Raw genomic sequence first — 23,438 nt, forward strand, 5'->3', positions numbered from 1 at the left:
AAGTGAGAATGTTTTCCGCATTAGTAGTGTTACTGCAGTTCTGTGTTCCTGCAATGAAGTGTAAATGGTTTCTTTCGAGACTAAAGTACATTAGGGGAAGCAGTAGAATATTTTTGTCATCTGGTTTGATTGGGTCAAAAAGTAATTCTTACAAACTGCCCACCATTACTAGAAAGGTAAAAGCTGCAGCTGTGTTAAATAAATCTTGTCTCTACAAGCATTGTTATAACCTATTTGTCTTAATATAGTTGCTAATTAAGAAACGGAAAGTCACAGGAGGTTGAAAACACACACACCTTTGGAAGATACAAGGTGATCATGAGCTGGTTGTTTCCTGTTAATCCTCTCAGCATGGGAGGGCTAGCCATAATGAAAGTAATGGTACTGTAACATGTGCCTGAACGTTACTGATGCCATAGCATACATATGTCAGGTGGATTTTTTGGCATCTGCCTCCATCCAGCTCCAGAGGAGTAACTATGGGCTATTTATATAGAGCCAAAGTGAATATGCGCTATTATAACTACTCCGTTAATATTAAATGATCAGTTAGATGTTAGAGCTGATGACATGAGTTCCCTTACCTGAATCCAGACTTTGGGCTGACTTAGTCCTTATTCACGGTATACAGAACAACAAGTAGTACAATGTTTAAAATTTTCATTCAACTATTTTACAGTAGTCTAAAATAGTTCCCCATTCCTCTTGAGCCTTAACCTTTTCCAAGCTATTACTATTGATATGTTTTGAATGGTAGACCCTTGCACTCTGTGTTGCCTTGGATTGTATTATGGATCTGTTCTTTGGTGCATAAGATGTTTCATGTTAGATATAATTGAAAGCCAAAGAATTTCCACTGCAGATAYTGTTACAGTGCAATGACAATAGCAATCCAAGGACTGAATTCTGCCATCTTGCGTGCACAGAAACTCATGGAATGAGTATGGCTACAGGCTAATTTGTATTGACAAATCTGTCAAGATACTGATTTTTGTCCATCATATGGAGTAGGGTTTTTTTTTAAAAAAAGAAAAAAACAAAATTTTTTTTTAAATCAGTAAGTTTATCCTGGTACTGGCTGTTTGTCAAGAACCATTGGTTCTATTTAATCTAAAACTCTAAGGGTAAAAAATCCACAATGAAAGCTGAGTGTGGTACTGGCAGATGTACTAGATCAATGTATATACTTCTGCCTTAAAGGAAGCCTTTATTATCATGTTTTTAACAACTTTTTAGTGAAGCACAATCTCATGAGTTTCTTGTATAAAAATCAAAGTGGTACAATTGTTTACACTGAGATTTTTCTAAATAAAAACTTTTTAAAAAAGCAGTCTTTCTATAAATGATACAGCACAATGAATATACAGTGACAAGTGCAATAAATTATAGCTTGTATTTACAAGAAGCCTTTTAAATGCAAGAATTAGAGGTAAGTGCATTTAATACAAATGTAATATTGATCAAAACAATCACTTTGCTATTAGCTTCTGCTAGACAAATTTTAGTCCAAAACTGTGGCTATAATGTGAATGTATCCTTTAAACCACTTTGTTAGTTGCCTAGGTCAAAGGGGGGGAAAGTTGGCCAAATACTAGAATACTTCGTTGACATTCTGTCTTCCTGTAAATAAATGTCCAGCTAGAAAGTGAATGGCCCCTTAAAAAAAAAAAATCTATGTCTAACTTACAGCTACAGAAGGTTCTTCCTTCCTTCCTGGGCAAAGTGGTAGTAGATAAGGCAGCTGCCAGGTGGGGAGTGGAGGGAAGTTGCAWAAGAACAAGTTACTGCCCAGTCAAATAGTGAACTAAGATGACCATCCTAGTGCTTCTAACACAGGGTGCAGCCAATTGTAGCATCAGACTTAAACTGTGCTTGGAGAGTAAGGGGACTTCAGGACTTGCTTTGGCACAATTTAAGATGCCTATCATCAGCATAGATGTCAGAAGGAGACTAACAGTATTAGGTGTAGTAACTGCTCCTTCTGGACAAAAGGCAATTGCTAACCTTAGCCAGAATTGCAGATTGTCTCGCACAAGATGCATGCTCTAAGGCTGAAGTACTAACAAACAACACTTCCTCTACTCTAGTTTCCCCTTCTCCCCTTTCCCACCTTTCCCCTTCCTTCTCTGAAAAAAAARCAACTCAATGGTTTGGGGTCTTGGATGCCCATCTGGTAAAACTGAAGTACATGTCTAAGCAACTAGTAAGGCCAAGCTGCTGTGTGAGATTAAGATCATCCCAGYTAGGTACAGTGTGGTCAGGCAGGCCACCGCTTTGCAAGTCCAGGTTCTGCAGAGCTGAATGGCCGCTGTGGTACAGAGGCAGCTTTTAAGAACTGCAGCAGTTTTCTCGCCCCAAACCCCATCCTCTCACAAGGCACATAAATGGTGTTTTCAGGGGTGTTTCATCAAGATTATTTTTCCAAGGTCAGGTAGTTCGTGGAAGTATGGAAGGTAGAAGGGAAGTTTGCGGTAGAATCAGTTCATGTGAAGACTGTTCGTCAGTGACATCCACAAGCTCTTACGACCATATTCCTGTATTTCTTCAAGATTACATTAGAATTATCATCAAAATAAAGAACTGATATGGCATTTAGTTTGGTAGGTGCACAGCATGGTTTGGGAACGTAATCAGGATTCATAAGATGAACCTGTTGCCAAAAAAAGGAAACAATTGGTACAGTGATGACTTGTTTACACCTCTTGCTTTGCCCCAGATCTTGCTGGAGACTTACCAGAGTTTGTACAATGGCATGATTGGTCGCGTTCATATGTGCGTTGAGTGGAAAAGAGCACTCGCCCTCACAGTAGTTGGCTGCATAGCCCTTCGGAGCGATTATCCAGTCCTTTTTAGGAAACAAACGGAGTGTGATTTAAATGAAGAAATTGCTGTTGTACAGACAACTGCATGCAATTAAAGAGCAGTTGAAAWTTTTCCACTAACTTTTCTTGAGGGTGAAATTGTGTTTTCACTGAAACAAAGTTTTGGTGAGCTGTGACTTTTCAGTGGGGACACTGATTTTTAATGTCCAAAGAATGGGGCATTTCTGTGCACAGCTTAATGGCCCTGAACTAAAACAGATTCATTTCTAAAACTTGTTACGCTGGTGCCTTGTGGGAGTTGTGGTTTGGATGCCTTTATGCAGCACCGTTTCCTGCAGGTTAGGCCCTCTGGCTGAACTACCTTGCCTAGGTTGTATCGCAGCCGCAGCTGGTGCTCCCTGCCAGGGAGACTGTAACAACTTTAATTTGCCTAACTAACTAATTGCCTTCTCCACTTCAGCTGTGCCCCTGTCAGGGAGCAGCCTTCCTGCTCTGCGCAGGCAAGCAGGCGCCCAGCCTCAGGTGGCAAGGTGCGTGCAATGCCGCAGAGGAAGGGGAAGCCTTTCCTGACACCCCTTCCTCTTCCTCCTCCCCCCAAAAATTACAGCTTTTCTCCTGCTGACACAAAAGAGCTCAACTTAAATCACAAATAACGCTTGGTTCTTGTGTTACTATTCTAGAAAGTTGGTTTTAAAGTTGCATCACCAACCAGCATGAGATGCTTTTCCTCCCTCACCGTCAGGCTTGGCTAGTCACTGTCAAAAGATTAAGACTGGTACACCTTATATGTACATAAGTCTTAGCGTATTTCCCCTTTACTTGACACCAAACACYTGGGCTAGCTTGAATTTGGATAGTTTAAAAATCTAGTAGCAATGCTGAGCAGCTAGAGGCTATCACTGCAGCTTTGCTAACCAYGTTTACTATCTGAGGGCTAACAAGGCTAGACCTAGGCGCATTCATTTTATGGTATTGGCTCGCTCATCATTTGCTCCAGTTTAACCAGGCAGCTCTYCACAGAACAGTCACTCTCCTGACAYAGAAGCAATTACTGACTGTGTAAATAAATTTATGGTTTAATACAGTTAAGGATATGGGGAAAATCAGGAACAGACTGAAAGGAAAGAGGTAAGCATTTGCTTGCTATATAAGTAAATAAATAAAATTGGTTGCCATGCTGAAGGAGGTAGCAATGCCCAACAACAGGAGGGGTTTGCCGCCCTGCCTCTTTCATGGCTCCTTCTCCACTCACAAATGGTCACCGTACCTGGACTCAAACCCCTGCAATAAACCTTGCRGGTCTGCCTTTGGCAGCATCTTACATTTTTTTTTGCTCTAGCTAGTCACTAGAAAGGTGAAGGCAGTGCTTTTTAGGCTCGGTTTCAGTTGGAATTAGGAACTACAAAACTGGAAGGTACTTCCTAACTGCAAGCAGGGCAAGTTAGCTAATAGAAAGGAGGAGCAGGAATGACTGTGCATAAGCAAAAGGMGGCAGCAGCACTAGCAAATAACGGGGTCTGGAGTCAGCACACAGCCATAATCGTGGCTGGTGGGGAGGCTGCAAGGCTGCAGTTCACCATCCGCTACAAAAAAAAAGGCTGCTATCTGATTAGCTAGGGACAAGACCTTCAGGTGCTGGGTATTAAAAAGCAGTAAGGGAAGCCCAGGGATCTTGTCCTGAATTACAATCTGCAAAATTCCTTAACAGAACTAGGACTGCCCTAACAAAAGTGCTGAATGAAAAAAAAAGATGAGGGCATTCATTGAAATACTGTATTTGACGACACTATGGATTGACCCTAAATAACTTGTCCTAAAAACACCCCTCTGGCCCTGCAGTATTGCACTGAAAAAACAGTCTTCAATCCACCTACCTCAGACAGTGCTAATGCCTTTGGGCTATATTTTACATCAGGTTAAAGTTAGGCTGACGGCTAGAAAAACTTGATTTGGTTAAAACTAGTGTTTCCAGGGTGGGCTGTACATTGACAGTGGGGAGAAGTCTTTCTTGTTAGAGGTACGCAGTTATGAGACCTTGCTTGTGCTGTGATTCTGTGAGTGACAGAGAATTACTGTATATTTAAATCTCATAAAATACCAAGCTTCCTCTGGCTTTTATCAGATGTCACAAGTATCAATATTTATTTGGCCTTCCTTGTGCCTGGTCTTAGTGGGGAGGCACAAGGGACATTTTAAAGCATAATGGCAGCCTCGAGTGGAATTATCGTGACACTGTTTAGATAACATTTCATAACAAAATGTCTAGTTTACCCAGAGGGAAACATCACACACCTGCCATCCCAAGTCTTGGAAGCTAACGTAAAGTTCATGCTTTCTGCAAGCTGTTTTTAAGTCGCTGCTGTTGTAATCTGTTGAAACAAAACAAAACAAAACAGGGATTTAGAAAGCAAAAGAGGCAGAGCATCACTGCAGGGCACAGCTGGACAGATCTGCRTACACGGGGGGTTCAGCAGTGAGAAACGCTGAGCACCCGCAGCAGCTACAAGAACAGTCTTGAGGGACATACAAAGCTGAGCTGAAGTTTTTAAGATGCCTGCAGGAAAGGAGGCACCCAAGGTTGTAACGGGGTTGTAATTCCTTCAGTGTCCCTTAAAAACCTGACAAGCGGTGCTCATAAAACACTTCTAGTAAAACAATTTCTTAAAAATAAATCTCCCTTCTTTCAGCCCAGCAYATACTCTGTCCCTGCTTGCTTGTGTGACGGTTCCCAACGCGTGCTGCCCAAGGAGGTGTGTTCACAACACACACAGTTACTGCATGGATTATAACTCCAGGTAAGTAAGTAAGTTAATCGTTGCCTTGTCCCCTGTATTGGTTAGCCAAGAGCTACGTCCTCTAGCCAGCCAAGGTGTTTCTTCTGTCCCTCTCTGTGCCTAACACCCGGCCCGTCTTCAGCCAGCGCACACAGCTCCCATAGCCCCTCAGCCATGCCTCGACAAACAGGAGGCTCCTTCCCGTATCCTCCTCAATCCCCTCCACAACCTGTTTATCAGCAGTGCTTCTCATCTTAAATGACCTGAGATTTGACAAATGCTAACTTGCCCATGATACATAAAAGCGTGGGCACGGGGTGCAGAGCTCCAACAAGAGACCTTTCCCCTGGTCATGGCACAGCTCATGGTGATGTTTCACCAGCGCAGCGGCTGCTCAGATGGCCCTACAAAATGCAGCTTTTGACTGCAAGTGGAATTTCCCATTTATATTTAGAAAGAAACGGGCTCAGCGTGTGAACACCTGGAACCGCAGCCCCGCGGAGAATGGAGGATTCAGGCCGTGACAGAGGGGCCTTTCACTTCCAGGTGGCTGCACAAATCCAGCCTTGATAGGCGGTGGCTGCATCTCATCACGTTCCCGATGGCTGCTGGACCTCAGTGGAGCAGTGTCCCCACCACAGAAACCACCCACYTCTCCAGCAGCTGGTGACAGCAGCCTGGGCTCACGATGGGTGGTGAACCCACGTTGAGTGTGCCCTTGCTGGTCTTGCCTCGCCGGGCTGGGGCACTGCACGGGAAGCGYGTTTTCCCCCAGATAAAAAGGCAGCACCATCCCAAATGGTTCTCCCATTTATCACAGGGAAAGGAAAAGCGACAGCAGCACTGCTCAGTGGGAAATGAGAGAGAAGGAGAAGGCAGTAAATTTGGAGGAGTGACATGGGAGCTCACGTCCCAAGTCTTCAGCRACACGCAGGTTCCTGCGCTCCCCCGTCCTGCTGGGAGGCTCTAGCAGAGCCTGGAGTTGAACCCAGGTTTCCAGAGTCTTTGGCCCATGTCTTAACCACAGGGACCTTCTTGCCTATCGTATGCCTCATTTATAGTTAAATGTACATCCATAAGCAGTCCAATGCCACACACGGATGCACGTGCCCCCCACTGCCCTGCACATTTCAGCCTACCAGCCCCCAGYGCTGCTGGAAAGGGCATCAGCCCAGTGCAGCTTTCCACAAATGTAGCAGCTGGGAGAGTGAAATATTTGTAGTGACTTTTTCCTTGGCTTTGAATATTTTTTTTWAAAGTTTGGGAACTATAAATGCAAATATTTATTCAGAAGAAAAACTATAATACTAAAAGCACATCCAACTGATATTAAGGGCAGCGTAGCATTACAGTTGGGTACAGTTAACACTGAGGTTCTGAAAAAACCCTGCATCTCAAAACAAACCTAGCCTCCAAACCACCAAAGATTACAGAGTTGTTTTTAGAAGCAGTTTGGGTTTTAGACTTCAAGGATTGCATTTCAGCCTTTCAATAGAATCACTTCAATAGCAAATTTAATCAAGTTAGCAGTGCTGGGCAACAGACTGCTGCAGCATAAACATGCTCTATTTCAGAAGCCCTCAGCAGTAAGGATGGAGGCAGATTTTTCTATTCAAGCTTTCCATCCATTTTGAAAACAAGACATATCCAGTAGAAATTTTTTTTTGTTTTTGTTTGTTTTTTTAGATTAAGCTTTTCAGTCCCTGGTTTAGCCAAGGAGTAAACTTCTAGCAAGTTTCTAAATGATCAGGCATAATGAGGAAATAAATGAGTAGTAGATTTAGTAGTCAAAGGCTTTCATTTTAGTACCTGAAAACAGGACTTGCACTATTCTTCCCTGAGAAATATGCTGTTTGCTCAGGGGAGAACCATCTGTATTAGACAGGGAGTTAGAGTGGTCCGTAGGAAGGAGATTATGTATTCATGACCAAGGCGGCAAAACTATCACATATTCCACGAGAGCTATGGTTTGCTCAAGTCAGCTATGAGAAAGGGGAGAAGGTGAGGGAGGCAGAGAAAACAGGAGTGGAAGCAGAGGCTGTGAGCCATCAGCGGGATAAAGACGAGCCGCTTCAGCAGCTCTGTGGGGCAGAATGTGCTACAAATGCGTCCTTTCGTCYTGCGTGAAACTGGCCCCAATAATGCATCCTGGCTCCCCGCACGGCACCTGGTTTACGTTTAGCATTGAGTGCTGGCTATTCTCACCGCCTTGCTCCAAGTCCCTGCAGAAACTTGCTCTCACCCACTCTCCAACCAAGGCAGACACAGACAGCTCTACCTCCTCACTTGCCCAACTTTTCTTTTCTTGCCCTAGTCTTTTCTTTTTTCAATGACAGCACATGAAATATCCTCTTTCCTGGGATTTGCATTTTCCTCTGTTAAATCCTCACTCCAAATTCCCCTTCTCTCCCACTTGCTATACATTTGCATACCTTGTCCTGCAAATACTTTAGAGAAGGATTTTTCAAAAGCCGTTTAGCAACATCACAGTGCTACACCATAGCTGGGGGGTTCTGAATCTGCTGCAATGTTTTAACAGCAGACTGAATGGGGGTGAGGAACTGGAGCAAGCCATCCCAAGGGGGTGCAGAGAGCCARCCCACGCTTCCCTTATGCTGAACACCCCGAAACCGCGGAAGTCTTTTGTACAAATGTACAAGACCTGGGGGTCCACCACTCCTAGGCTTACTCTCAGGTTCGGCATGCAAGATTCTTGCATTAGGCTGCGCAAGCCTTGCTTGCAAGTTACTTGTCTGCTGTGCTTTGACTCTGCATTGATGGAGAATCTACTTTAGCCCAACTTTAAGAATGTTCTAAACCTTTAACCAACTCTTAGCAGTGGCTTTCTGAAACGAGGCAAAATTCCAGCAATACAGACACACACAGAATAACAACCTGTTCTCCACGGGCCGGGGCTAAGCACATGTCCTAGAACCACATACTTTCAATTACGGGCCTGGGAAAGACAAATCCACAAGGTGGAGAGTTTTAGGTAGTGAGCTAAAGCTTGCTGAGCTATTGAAACTGGCCTCCACAACACATTTTCTCCAAACCCTGGAAAGCAGCATCATTTACTCCAGCCCAGCAGGCCAAACTGTCTTACCCGACGCTGCCGTTTGAGGTGACGGACACTGCATGACCCAGCTCTCAAGAGGCACGGCTACACTTTCCTCCCCACCAAATTTATAGTGGGCAGGCAGCAAGGGCCGAAAGCAGAGCCCGAGGCTGTGGTACGCAGCAAACAACTGGAGTAGGAACAGCTTTAACTGCCACAACACAGTTTGCAAGAACTCGTTTGCCAGAGACTTTCAAACCCACRCAAATTTAGGGAGCTCCTGCAGGTCCTCTGTGGCTTTAGCAAAATTGTCTCTTTGGTATAGTCAGTAGCACTAGCTCGGCACTTACCAGACTCTGTGTTTAATCACATTGCAAACTGTTTGTCTAAAATGGAGATTAAAAAAAAAAAACAAAAAACAAAAAACAACCCCCTAGCTCTGCATTTAAAAATAGCTTTCAGGACAGCACAGTTAAAACAGCACAGTTACATTGGCTCATCTCTGTGGCTTATTTGTGCTGGATGTTCTCTGGCTTCACCGAGGCAGTGCAAAAACCCGACTTTCTGCGAGCACAGATGTTTCCCTTAAGGCTGGACACTGGCATTTGTGTTGCTTAAAGGGGAGAGAGAATAGTCTGACCCTAGTGATCCTCCTCCTACAGATACTTACGCACCAATCTTAGATTTCTTATAACCTCTCCCACGTTAAGTGCTGGCAAAGAATATATAAATATTTACTGAGTTTAATCCGTCTGAGAATACCCTTGCTGCTCTCAGGGTGCCAGTTTACCAAATTCCACAAAGTAATTAATTGCTTCGGTGGTCCAAAATAGCTTTGACAGAGGTCTCCGAGGCCAGCCCCTTTTTCTTGGTGTTTGACTTTGGTGATTTGTCCGGATAAAGCYGGTGTAAACTGATCATGCGGTTAACAACAGCCCACTTCTTACCAGGAAAGCAATCTTCTTGGGTGGGAAGACGGGGAGACGTCGGGCTGAAGAGGACGTGCATGTGAAGGCAGGCGCAGGCGCGCACGCRGACACCCTGGCCACCTTGCTCCAGCCTGCGCTTGAACGCTCTACGAACGGGAAGATTTTGTTGCGAGATAATGATGTTTATTCACAAGACCGTTGCCACCATGAAAGCATTTGGCCTTATTTACCTTCGGTGTTTGCGCACGCTGCGCTTTGCGGTATTGTAGGCGCCAGGGGCATGTCTCTCGCGGTGAAGCGCTGTGCACGTACACAGCACTGCACTGCAAGGGTGATTTCCATTTCTCAGAGAGCACCTTGCATTAGCTACCTGGGGCCTCTGGGACTGAGCAGAAGAGCCCAAAAAGGRAAGTTGGGCAAATTAAATCCAGAACAGCAAGTGTAGCCAACAGACAGATTTTTATAGGTGACAACCTCTGCCTTGCAGGAACACATTTGCCTCAACGCTGTCTCAGCAGAAGAGCGCATGGCCACTGGGCATGGGGAGAGCCCACTGTGCCATGCCTGCCGTGCAGCCACGTTTGGGCAAGTCACAGAGGAGGCGATCGTACGGCGGCAAAGGGTTTGAGAGCACGAGCTGAACACCCTGCAAGAAATCATTGAGTTATGGACTCCAAATCTTGCATCATGGATAACTCTGCTCCCACCCATCTCACTCTCCCGCGTCCTGGGCTACAGCTGAGAGAYGATTTTCTGCCTCAACAGCCAAAAATACTGCCTTTGCTTCCTGTTCATTTTCCTTCTACGAAAGGGCACAGATTGGCTCCAAGAATGTACTGACGCAGGACTCTATGTCAAAGCAGTTTATAACCATGAGGGTTACTCAATTCTGCATTATATATGAGCCAGTCATAATTACGTGTTTAAAATACAGGGAAATGAGCCTTCTTCGCAAAAAAATATAGACTACATCTAGATTTTTATGCCACAGCCATAACCTTAGCATCTGAGCACTCAGCATTGCCTGCAGAATAACAACTATGCATCGAAGAAAACACRGCGGGCCCCAGTCCTGCACATAACAGCAGGACTCCACGCAGTGCCCAGCCGCACTGGTTTCAGCACCCATCTGGCAGCAGGTCCGTCCTTCATGCAGGGTGGAAACCTCAAGATGCTGTCCCTATTTATACAGTCAGTTGGGCTTTTTTAAACATYGCCTGCAACCCCCACCCCGATTCCCCAAACCTTCTCAGAAAGAGGCTCGTTTTTGGACAGAGGCAAGAATAAACCGTTGAGTATTCACTAACACAGAGGAGGGAAGGGTCAAGCCAYCAACACGCGCCAACGCGAGCCAGCTGCCTTGCACGCCAGGACAGAAACTGCCTCACCCACCTCCCATCCGCTCCAGCCCTGACACGTCAGGGAGACGGCACTGGGCATGGATTTAAAGAACCTACTAAAGTAAAAAAGAAAAAAAAAAATCCCTGTGATCTGTTCAATGCTAAAAATGTACATTGGTCCACAGAGCAATCCCCAATGGGTCATCAGTGCCTCTCGAGCTGTAAAATCAACCACTTCTTAAGGAGAGTAGAATCTAAGAGTGTCACTCTCAGAAAGGAAAATAAGCTGATGCAGTCTCTCCTTTCCAAACAGAAAAACCAAACAAACATACATCTCAACTTTAAATTCTCCTCCTTTCCCCCACCCTTTAAATCCACAGAGGCTCAACTATACCTTGTTGACTACTAGACTGCCAAATTCCAGGTTTAAAATTAAAGCTGGCTTTGAGCTAGAAGAGCTCAAAAAAGCAGTTGAAACCACAAAACGACTGGCTATTTTTTCCCTTTTGTCATTTTATAATTTTATAATCTAAAGTGTGGTTGTAGTCAAGAAAGCAAAGTAAAAATGGTCCTTTTTGCCCAATATATCTGCTCCCTCTGGAGCTTTGAGTCATATCTTCTGATTTAATAGCAGCGAAAACTTGTTTTTAGCACTGCAAAGCTTGCAGGGCTAGAGAGAGAAAGTTGGAGTCTATCCTGACTCCACTACCAACACCACAAAACAGCAACGCAGCAAATAATTTTCCCCAAGTGCTGTGAAAACATTAACAAATCAGCTCGCACATCACCACGATGCGGGAGCGCAGCAGCTCAGTCCACCTGAATATGAGAATTACCTGCTGTGTACCTAATAGCTGGGCTTATTGCTTGTAACATCTACATGAATTAATTGCCGTTATGCTCTTTGCAAACTGATCACCAGGAGGGTAACCTTGTGAACAACCATGACACTCTCCTTTTAAAAGTGAGGCTTGGAAGCCACCAAGGAAAGAGAAAACCAGAAATGCGGCCCAGCGAACGCGACAGACAAACCGCTTTACCTGCGGGACTGCTGCATGGTTCTCCCACTGGCCACAGCCTTTGAGTCCATGCTCTGGAAAGTGAAGTGAGCATGTTAGCTAGACCCCAACGAACTGCAGCAGCAAGGGTTGGCCTTGTGCCAGTACTGCTATGGCGCTCCCCATGGGGGACAGCCCTGCGATGTCCCCCAGGCCCAGGGAGCCTGGGGCAGTGACCAATAGCTCCCTAGCTTTGGGGTGTACAGCCTCCTTACGCCCAGCATGCAATCCTTCCTTTAAATGAACTTTGCCACCAGAAGCTGCTTCTTGCAGGAATTTAGGTTCCCCACTGCCTTTGCTGACTTCCTTTYTATGATTTCCCGTGCATGAAATTCATGACTTTTACTGAAGGTAGACTGGAACAGATGATGGGGTTTTATGTAAGCAACACAGCACCGACTACCGCAGAGCCCTTTTAAAAGGGCAGCTCCATTTTGACCCACAAGCAGGCAAAATCACAGTCCCTGTACTGGCTTGGACATGATGATGCCTGCAAGGGTTTCAAGCCCTGCACTGTTACTGCCAAAGCACCGGCAAAGTGCCTTATGTCTCCTCCCCACCTGCGGGCTCCCTGGCCCCTCTGCCAACTGCAGGGGAAAACCTCTGGCACAGGACATCTCCCCCAAGCTGGCAGCTCCTGCCTCTTCTCCCACCGCACACAGTGAGAGCTGCTGTCACCAATACCCACACCTGCTCACTTCTGTTTAAAGAAAGGACATGCTTTGGACCTGCACTCCTTCCAGCACCACCACAGTGGCACAGGTTGACCTCAGCCTAGAGCATTAAGTCACTCCTCCTGCCCTTAAAATCAGTGAAACAACATTTTACCCCCACTGAGTTTGGTGCTTGCAGCAGTGTGGCAACAAGGCTCTGAATATCCACACACCACCACGCACAGGCACACGCACTGTTATCCAGACACCACCAGGCATGGGAACACACATGAAGCAAAATCACACTGTGGCATGGACCACACCAATACACCATGGCAGCAACACCCAAAGGTGGCCAACACTGCCACCTGCCCAGCAGGACAGCTCAGCCACAACGTGGACAACCAAGAGCACACTACAGCCTATAAATTCACAATCTGCTGATGTTCAGGTAGAATTGGCTTACTTCCCCAGGCAGTGTCTGAACATGCACTAACAAAGCACAGCCACGTATCTTCCTCGGAGTATAGTCATTTCTAGGTATAGGAAAAGCAGGGCTCCCTTTGGGAAAGAAGGGGGCAGCATAAGCAAGTTAATCAAGTAACTTGGAATAGGCTGAAACGTTTGAGAGGAAAGAAGGTACTCAATGAGTAAAGAGCTTCCAGCACTATGATGCAGGGCAAAGCTGATGGAAAACAGATTTTCTCAATTTTTATCAAAATTTCAGAGCTATCACACCAGCACATGACAGCATGCATAAGGTTGTCGTACGGCTTCTCCAACATGCAACCTTTCCACAGTAAAGCTGGCAAGCCTGCTTGCATGCTTGGAAACGCACTTTACTCTTTACACTGCTGTTCCTACAAGGAAAAAAAAAGAACTTGTGCTGTTCTGCTAAGACTTTTCCAAAGAAAACTGAAAGAGGACTGTGCTGGAAAGGCGTATGTGCGATACTATAAATCACAGCACATGGCGAAATGGAATCTTCTAAATATCTTATTTCATATGGCGTAATTCTAGGCAAACATTACCTGAGACTCCCTCTCCCATTCCCTTGGGGTTGTCATCTGTTCCTCTAAGGAAGAGCACCCCACCTCATGCCTCCCTTCTTGCTTTTGCGCACTGAAGCAAATAGAAACATCACAAGATGTTGTCCCAGCTCCCAGACCAAACGGACATTGCGTAATTACCTGTGACACTAGACACCCTGGAAACATCCTGAGCCTGGGTGGAACGGTTTCGACTCTGCTGCCTGCGCCTGCTCGTCGCTGATCTAGTTGTCCGGACATGAACTTCGCTCACTTTGAAAAAGGCCACCATAAAAGGCTGTTTGTCATATGGGCCATCTCGGCCTATAAGGCCTGCTTCTCTAGGATTTACACTGAAACCTTCAAACAAAACAGAAAAGTGAGTGTTAGCAAGACTGAGAAGGATGGATTACTCTTTTTCAGCACTGTCACATTCCCATAAGCAGGATTTTCTCACTTCTTGCTGATGCTATTTTATCACTGAACATCCTTGTTCTGCCACCACAACCTACTGACATTTTTATGACAGCACCATATCCATCCTTGACAAAAGGCACCACCACAGTGCCTGGCCCTTTTTCATCCCTACAGCATTTCCGCTCCATTTTAGGCATTAAAAAGGTATAAGAGATGTACAAAATGCAAAGCCCAGATGTGTCAGGAAATTAGTTTTGCTGCCTGAGAAACACCCAGAGCAGAGTTAGGAGACCTCCGGGATGCAGAGGGCAAAGAGACAGGGTGCTTTTGGCAGGATGGGGGATGGGTTCTCAGCACATCTGGGGAGGTGGAGGCTGGCATTAACATTTATTCAGAAGAATGGTGGTTCTCAGATCTTGTTTGCCCCCACAAACGTACCAAAAAATGGGAGGAAGTGATAGAACATGAATTCAAGATCAGAGACTGGCTCCTACAGAGGGAGGATGCCATTTTCATCTTTTTCATCTTCCATTCATGTAGACCTTCTCCATCTCCACTGCTTATCCTCTGCTACTCAGTAYCGTACTCTTTTGCATGCTCTTCTCTCCTTTTCCAGCCTCCCACTGTAGCTGCCCTTTTTCCACCTTTCAAAGTTTCTGCGGGCTGTGAAATGCTACCATTTGAGCTAGCCCTTGGAGAGTCCGCCCCTGCCCTGTGACTTCTCCCATGCAGGGCTCCCACTCTTGGCTTGCTCAGATACAAGCAGTGATGGAAGCTACAGCAGCCCTGAGGGTGGCTGCCAGCTCTCAGCCAAGCTATAAGCCTGCTCTGGGGGAGGTGTACCCATATACTTGCCCTTTCTACCCCTAACACCTAAACCTCACCCAAGCTGGGCTCCCAGCTCCATGCCCTCTTCTATGAACAACTGAGAAAGCAGGGCCCTACCCCAACCCACCTCTGCCAGCTTATCCTGGTACTATTCAGAGATACCTGACCTCATTTGTGGGTTAAGTGTAATTTATCTATAGTTATTTCCTTCTACAAACAGGATTAGTGACAAATGAGAAGCTGATGCTCTTCAACTCGTACCCTCAGATACTTTGCTTGGGGTATTCAGCTGCCCATGAAGGTACAATGCTCACACCCCTACACTACCACTGGTCTCTACYAGCACCACTTCCAAACAGAACCAAAAGACTCATGAAATGACATGTGTGAATTAGCCCATAACCTACCATCCCGGGTCACCACGCTCAGCTGGAGCCCCATGTTGTGCTGAGGGTTTATCACCCACATGTTACTGGTGGCAGTGACGTCAAACTCCAGCCAACCTTCCTCAGAGGCCCACACCACCCGGGTGTCCAGCAGAAACAGGTCAGAAGCTCTGCAGAGGAGAACATTAATGAAAAAATTGTGCTGTCTAGAATTTTCTCTGCTGGCTTTCCCTGTTACAGCACTGGGAAAAATGGACACTGCAATTGTTAAAAGCAATGTTAATAGCTAGAAAACCAGTCCCCCAAACGTACTTGCTTGTATCTAGAGTTTTACCATGCGATGCAAATGCTCCTGCATGTTAGATTCAGAATGACAAAAGTTTTTCTCTGTTTTGCTTGAGGAAAGCAATCCTAGTTCTTAGATTTGGGTRTTACTCCACTGGCAAATGACTGTTAAGCCATATTTCTTCCTGAAGAATGTAATTTTAGCCCTGGTTGAACAGTGGTGAAATTACCAGCACTTCCTGCCATTCAATGACTTTTGTCAAAGGGTTTCTGAGACTTCAGCCCACCTTCCCCAAAACATGGATCCACCACAATTGACAAAAATAAATAAATAAAATAAATCAAGTAATAGGTCAAGGAAAATGAACTGGTATACAGCCTCTAAATACATTTTGCTGAGAAGTATCAACAGGGTTTAGAGAGTCTTGTTCCAAGGCTGCCTGTGCTGGGTCTCCTTTACAGGTTTCAGCTTCAGAAGCTCTCAAGTCTGCACCTTTTCTGCAGGATCAACTTCTCACTAAAACTCAGTTCAGTGAATCTGACTGGAGAAGCACCCCAGAAAAACCTCCTGCATATATTTTCCTATGGTATTACATGCCTAGCTTTCCTGTGTGGAAGAGCTACAACTTCTCTCTTGGATCTGTGAACAACATTACAAAATGAATACCTGGCACTAATTCCACCTTCAGCACTCTCTCTCCCCAGGAATATTTTTCTAACAACAACTTAATGGAAATGAGCAAACAGAGTACCTGTCCCTTCCACTCATCAAAGGCTAACTTAAAAAGAAAAAAAAAACACACAGGAAAAAAAAATACACACATTCTGCTTGAGTTACGTTTTATTTTTGACCAACTGCTATGTCACACTGCCCAACAGCTTGGTTTACATGAGATCACACATGGAAAAATAAGCACTTAAGTACATTAGGGCTCCTAGTGCGGCTATTTTTACAATGTGGAGGCTTTCCTCCGCCTCGCTGGTAGCCACGTGCTCTGTGGTTGACTCAGCAGCCTTTCCCACAGAAGTCTTTGCCACCACACTCTCAACAGGAAGAGTGCTTCACGAATGACTCTGACCTTCACCTCCAGCAGCAGTGAGGGGCTGGGGCTAGCCAGCTTCTATATGTTTTGGAAACCTCCAGGTTGAAAGATTGGGCTTTCCCAGGCATGCTATATAATTTGAAGCACTGCTTAAAGGAGGTTGCAAACAGCAGCTGCAGCCGAGACTCCTCTCCAGGTTAAGAAGAGGAAACTGCTAGATCATTCCCATGCCTTAATAAGACTTACAGCCTGATCCTCTGCAATGCTTGAAATGCGCTATATCTGAAAAGGGGTTTCCTGTTCTGCCCCTCCTCCTCGCACTTTGCCGTTTGCTCTCCTGTTCAACCTCCCCTGCTGTAATTGCCATGTTCTTCCCCACAATCGCCCGCTTCAGAGAACCTCCCACTAGAGCCCCCGGATTACCACAGCTTCAGCTGGTACCAAAGAGGCCCAGCTGCAAAGCTGGTAGGAGCTCTGTATGTGTTTTCATAAACATTTGACCACTTTGGATTAGACAGGTCTACAATAACGTAAAGCTCAGCATTGAACTTCCAGAGCTGTAAGGCCAGAAAGGACCACAAGGCATCATCTAGTCTACCCCCTTGAACTCCAGGCAGGGTCAGCTACAACCATGTTATCCCTGAGATGTTTGTCTGGCTAAGTCTTGGAGATTTCTGGTCTCAAGAACTACTCAGTCACTCCGTGAAATGAAATACGCTTCACTTCAAACATAATGAAAATTTTTTTCCCTCGCTTTTCCCCATACTATCTTATGTAAATCTTGTTTCACTTAAAGCCTATTACTCACATTGAGCACAACAAAAAGTACAAATGAGGATCCCTTCCCTTTTCCTTTGTTCCTTTCCTTTTTTCTTTTTTTTCTAATGTGTTTGAACATTGTAAAAGTCTTTCATGTGTTTGAAAACTGGAAGAGGAAGAAATGACACAATCTTCCCTTCTTCAAGAAACATCAGGTCTTCAATCTTTCCCCGTGAGTCATGTTTTCTAGACTTTAGCTATTCTCATCACTCTCTACAGACCCAGTTCCAACCAAGATCTCACTGATCTGGAATACAACGGAAGGATAATGACAAATTGACCATGAGCCAGCAATGTGCCCTTGTGGCCAGGAAGGCAAATGGTCTCCTGGGGTGCATTGGGAAGAGTGTTGCCAGCAGGTCGAGGGAGGTGATCCTGCCCCTCTACTCAGCCCTGRGGAGGCCTCATCTCGAGTACTGCGTCCGTTTCTGGGCTCCCCAGGACAAGACAGACATGGAGCTACTGGAGAGAGTCCAGTGTAGGGCTACAAAGATGATCAGAGGGCTGGAGCACCTGCCCTATGAGGAACGGCTGCGAGAGCTGGGCCTCTTCAGCCTGGGGAAGAGAAGACTGAGGGGGGACCTTATCARTGTGTACAAGTACCTGAAGGGAGGGTGTCAAGGGAATAGGGACAAACTCTTTTCAGTTGTCCCATGTGACAGGACGATAGGCAATGGGCAGAAATTGAAGCACAGGCAGTTCCGCCTGACCGTGAGGGGGAATTTCTTCCCTGTGAGAGTGACGGAGCACTGGGGCAGGTTTCCCAGAGAGGTTGTGGAGTCTCCTTCTCCGGAGATCTTCAAGGCCTGCCTGGATGCAACCCTGTCTAACATGTTCTAGGTGACCCTGCTGAGCAGGGAGGTTGGACTCGATCTCCAGAGGTCCCTTCCAACCTTACTGATTCTATGAGCCTATAATTTCATATGTCTAGCAGACTCTGCCTCTGCTCATGCATCTCAGAATAGTATTTTGGCTTTTTTTCTAAAACTCACACTGTTAACTCATGTCCATCTTGTGATTTACTACAAACCTTAGATCCATGTTCCTGAACTGCAAAGTACCCATTCATTTCCTTTGGAGAGCTGGCATGCCTAAATGTAATACCTCACACTTCTTGCTACCAAATCACATTCTTTCTCCTCTGACTGAACCTCCATCAAGATTATTTAAAATACAGACCTGTCTTCTAGTGGGCCTCTCCCATCATAGCATCCTCCATAAATGTAAAAACTGCCTGACCAAGGTAAAATACTACCAAATAAGAACCTCACATTTGACACTCACTTTGGACAAGTTTAAATTCTTTTATAAAACACAGAACAATGGACAACTGGCTTTTCCACTTCAGTTAGCTCTTTGCAAAAAGCTTCCTATAGCACTAGATTTTTTTAAATGAGCTCCTCTATATACCTGTAAAAGGGAATAGCCAGTTGAACAAAGTTAACTGTTAAAGATTCACTCCACAGATATATATATATATAGGTCACAGCAGTAGTGCCAGTGGGTAACACATCCTAATACTTTCTGCTCAAGTCTCTGCTTTAGGCTAATATTTGATAAAGTTACAATAACTGCTTCAATGGAACCTTTCCAGTCTGCACATCATTGCGCATCACTTCCGACTGGTCACGTTTTTGGCATGAAAGTTTCAAACAAAAGTTAGCCATATATTTCCAAAGATAATATTAGGAAAAATATATAAATTTGTTCACATAAAAAAGAATCTCTTCTATTCAGCTGAGTCTTTAACCCCACTACACTTTCCCCCCTGCAGAATAGGGTTGTATATCTTCACCTCCTTTAAGAAAATAACCTAAGACTTAGCCAACCAGTAAGTTCTTGAAAATTGCTCTCCATATAGGCTAAACAAAGACTCAGAGTTTAACAGCTAAATTTTCCAGATGTTTCATCTGCAGGGAACATGCTTCCTCCTCCTTTCCCCCTTGATAAACCAAATACCATGTACCACCTGAGAGGAGTTTGCTCTGCCCTACAGGTACATGGTAGAAATGAAATGTGCTTGCTGTTCCTCACAAAAAGCCGCACCGCATCTGGTCTTCGCACAGAGACTGGGAGACCTTCCATGCTGGGCCCAAGGCAGAAGGGAAAGAAAATTTAATTAGAATAGTAAGGGTGTTGAACCTGGTGTGATTGGGGGGGGGGGCAGAGACATAAAATGACTAAACAGAGAGGCCTCATATAAAAACAGAAAGCCTATGAAGAAAAGTGAGTAGAGGAGGATCTGTGATCACAACGTACTCTGTGAATCAAGCTCATTGTTCCTGACTCAGCATTCCTCTGCTTCTGAAAGTATTTACGAAACTACTGGCATCTTCCTGTGGGGACGGCTCACAGAGGATAACAACCTACTATTGCTGCCATTTGTGCCGACACTGCTGCCAAGAAACTCAAGTGTCAGAGGTCTGTGGTGTGAAACCCACAGTTCCAGTCCTGCTCGTAATGTTCATGGCGAATCGCAGCCTCCTGACTGAGTGTGCTTTTCTTTCCTTTTCAGTTATGCTTTCTAAAGACCATGGATATCATACTTACTCCATTCCTGTCCCACTAAGACTTCAAAAGAAAGACAGGAAGCGTAAGAGCTAAAGTTGCTGTTTAGTCTTATAATACTGCCAATCCTGATGCTGGCCCACAGACCGATTAAGGTGGGGATCATTTGTGTCCTCTGCRTTTGCACAGTGTTTGGGCAAGCCCATATTCTGCAGCCTTACRTATTGCAAAGGCTGGATGATCAAATGAATAGGGGACTCCTGCAAGCCAGCTGGCAGTGCTGGATAACAGCCTTAGAAAGGTGGATTTCACAGGGTTCCCCCTCTGGTGTTTGGGAATTCTCCACAGAACAAACTTACCGTTTGGGCTGAAAAGTGCATTTGCCACTTTCTGAGTGTCCAAACTGGAACGCCTGGCCTAGGTTTGCAGAAGTACCCACAACTGCAAGYAAAGTCAGCAGAAGTCTATTCTGAGTAAAATAAGTTATAGAGTGCCATACATTGGGGAGTGAGATAAGTCCATCAGAAAAATCCAACTGAAATTGGAGAYAGTTCACTCTCACCTGACTGCACATCAGCTCTCATTTGCTCGACCACAATAACGCCACCACCTTCCCCTCAGAGCCATGTCAAGAAAATAAATGATTTGAGAAGCAGTCAAATATCAGACTGAAGAGTGCTAAACAGAAGCAGATGARAGCCCATATTCAAAGCTGAATATGGAGTGGACAAGATGATTATAAGTGGATCATATATAGAGCAAGTCATATGAAACAAAGTATTGAATTTCTATTCATTAAGTGATCACATCAATCCTGTTTAGTGAGGCAGGCAGTGGTCTTCCAGGATGAAGCATCCACATATATGGACAAATTAATTGGAAAATATCTCAAAACTCCGGCATTTAAGAATAGGAGAGATGAGAGGGGGGCCTGAGGGAAACAGGAAGGGAGCATGAAGAATGAAGAAAACTAGAAAAAGGAAAATGGAAGAAATGCATGAGCCAAACACTATAACCAAAAAGAAAACTAGAAAAAGAAAAATGGAAGAAATGCCTGAGCTAAACACTATAACCAAAAAGAAAAGACTATCTGCCCTTAGCATAGATTGAGGGAAAGAAGAGTCAGACCACAGGTTTCATGCACAACCAACTCCACATTTCAAGGATATCATAGGACYTCAGGCATTTGCACAAGAGTATAGAGGACTTTCAAATTCAGTGTACACAAGAGACATTTCATCATCAAAACAGACAGTTCCTTAATTTTCTGTCTAAACCTGCCTCCAGTTTTTTATGCATCTCCTGCCGTATCTCACTGTCACTGTGATGACAGTCTCATCTTTATTTTCGATGTGCTTCACCATCTGAATGAGTTTAATTACTGATTTGCATAAAAAGGGTGCTGAAGGCATAATACATATTAAGCTTRTATTATTAAAGGGAAGCAAGTGAATGTGAGAAACTGAGGCAATTAGCTGAAACRATTTCCCTGACACAGAAGAGACTAAATGGGAAGGTGCAAGTTAGGGATTCCTGCCTCTAAACAGGAGCTCTTTGTTCTGGATCAGAGCCATGAAGCTGAAGGCTGAAGAAATAGATGGAAGCGTTTCCAAAGCCTTCAGAAGGCTTTGGAGCAGGACCGATGAGCTAAGGTCAAGTGAGCAAGCACAAGCGGCTGAAATAAACAGAAAGAAGTACACAGTTTACAGGAGAAATACGACCTGTGGTATTCAGAAGGCAGGATTTAGCCCCAGTGCCCTCAGTGAGCCAGCTGATTTGTCAGATATAAATATCATATACAGCTACTATTCTTAACACTGGCATCTTAATCATGTACTCAGGGCATTTACAGGAGAAACAGTTTGCATCTATTTCAGTGCTTTTTCCTCCTGTAACATAAATATTTTGCTAATTGAAACGTCTGTGTAAACCTTTCAAGAAAATATCTCTGGGYGTTAATTCACTTTAATTGAACACTAATTAGATTAGAATTTAGTCAAATTAGTAACCAGGTCAAGTGGTTAATCTTAGTTACTACACTTAGTGAAATGTTCAGATTAAAATAATTTCTGTTTTAGATACACATTACAGCACAGAACTTTGCTACAAGAAAAACACCAAAACTATTATAAAGAGCTAAATTTAAAGACATATATGTTGAACTAGTTCGCTCTTTCTTTTTTTTTTTTTTTTTAAATACTTTCCCATCCTCCTTGACTTTTTCCCCCTCAACTGGGGCAGAAATTTTCCAGGGAAGCAGTGAGAACACACACAACTCTCACCTTCAAAATGTCCAAGTTAAAGGTCTCTTATTTTAATTGCAGATCTCACAACAACTTTTTTTGGCCCAGCTTCAAAGCTCCCAATTACCCAGGTGTTTAGAGGATTGTTACGCATCAACAGCCATCTACCAAAGCATTAATTACTGTAAGTCTGTAAAACTTTCCTCAGCTGAACCTTGTTGTTTACTTTTCTTCAAAGACAAGTTGACATAATAGTCTAGACTGCCTAACAGCACTTTCTGAAAAGGGAATTTTGAACAGAAGTGTATGGGATTTACATTTTTAATTAATGTACTTTCAAAATACTCTTCCCCTCTGCATACCTCAGGATCTCAGTCCTTAGTTTCTACTGATGACAACCTTCACTAAAAATCATTCTGCATATAATGAGCTATCGAGATTATTTGATCTTATCAACTAATAACAGAGTAAAACCTGCACTCACAATACATGCAGTCTTACATAACTGAATAGAGTTACACACACATAAAACTTTGAAACCATAGCTTTCCAAAACTGCAGATTCTCCATCTTTCAGCAGAAGTTAGAAGTTGCTTTCAATGAAAAAAAAAAAAAAAGAAAGAAGGTTTTTATTTATAGAATACCCTGTCTGTGGAGTTTACACAACACAAAGTACTGCCAACAGGTACAATACAAAATCTTAAACAATTTAGAATGCCTGAATTACCATTATTGCAAAGATTAAAAGGCACTATACAAAATCTTATTAATTAGCACTCATCCTCACAAAGAGCCTCAGGCAAGGGACTGCCAGCACCTGGAATGAACTTCCATGGAAAGCAAAGGGAGACTATATCATTTTATGGAAAGAAGTAAGATTGAGTTTGACTGACTGTCTAGTCTTGAAGAAGCTATACCACCAAGCCCTACAAGAGTACTTTGGAAGCCATGAATGAAACATTAAGAGATATCAACCTGCAGAAGAAGCTACTTTCCAGATCTAACAGGAGATCAGCAGTTGGGCTCTAGCGGGTGAGGACTGACAGCCAGGGGAGGACCAAGCACAGGACAAAAGATGCTGGGACGCTCTGCAGGGGCTTGGCGATTCGGCACAGAGGGAGGGAAGCTGCTAAGCAAGCTGCAAAACTAGCAGCAAAGCCAACCTTCGAGTGCAAAGGTCTCCCCCACATTGAGTTCAAAGTCTTGAGCTTCACAGCTTTGAGGAACGAGCATTTTACCAACAGGAATTG

General features: G+C 44.4%; 1 protein-coding gene across 1 annotated transcript in view; it reads right to left on the bottom strand.

Annotated features, from left to right (window-relative positions):
• Positions 1 to 1,150: 1,150 nt before the first annotated feature.
• Positions 1,151 to 23,438, bottom strand: part of BMP6 (bone morphogenetic protein 6) — a 97,889-nt gene continuing 75,601 nt past the window's right edge. Inside the window, exons 3-7 of the mRNA XM_085321676.1 lie at positions 15,312 to 15,460; positions 13,822 to 14,019; positions 5,115 to 5,191; positions 2,735 to 2,845; positions 1,151 to 2,650 (exon numbers count right to left, since the gene is read on the bottom strand). Of these exons, the coding sequence (XP_085177802.1) occupies positions 2,501 to 2,650; positions 2,735 to 2,845; positions 5,115 to 5,191; positions 13,822 to 14,019; positions 15,312 to 15,460 (685 nt within the window). The 3' untranslated portion in view covers positions 1,151 to 2,500. The remainder of the gene's footprint in view (positions 2,651 to 2,734; positions 2,846 to 5,114; positions 5,192 to 13,821; positions 14,020 to 15,311; positions 15,461 to 23,438) is intronic.

The sequence above is a fragment of the Rhea americana genome, unplaced genomic scaffold (genome assembly GCF_003343005.1).
Source record: "Rhea americana isolate MKP2758 unplaced genomic scaffold, rheAme1 scaffold_70, whole genome shotgun sequence".
Taxonomy (NCBI): domain Eukaryota; kingdom Metazoa; phylum Chordata; class Aves; order Rheiformes; family Rheidae; genus Rhea; species Rhea americana.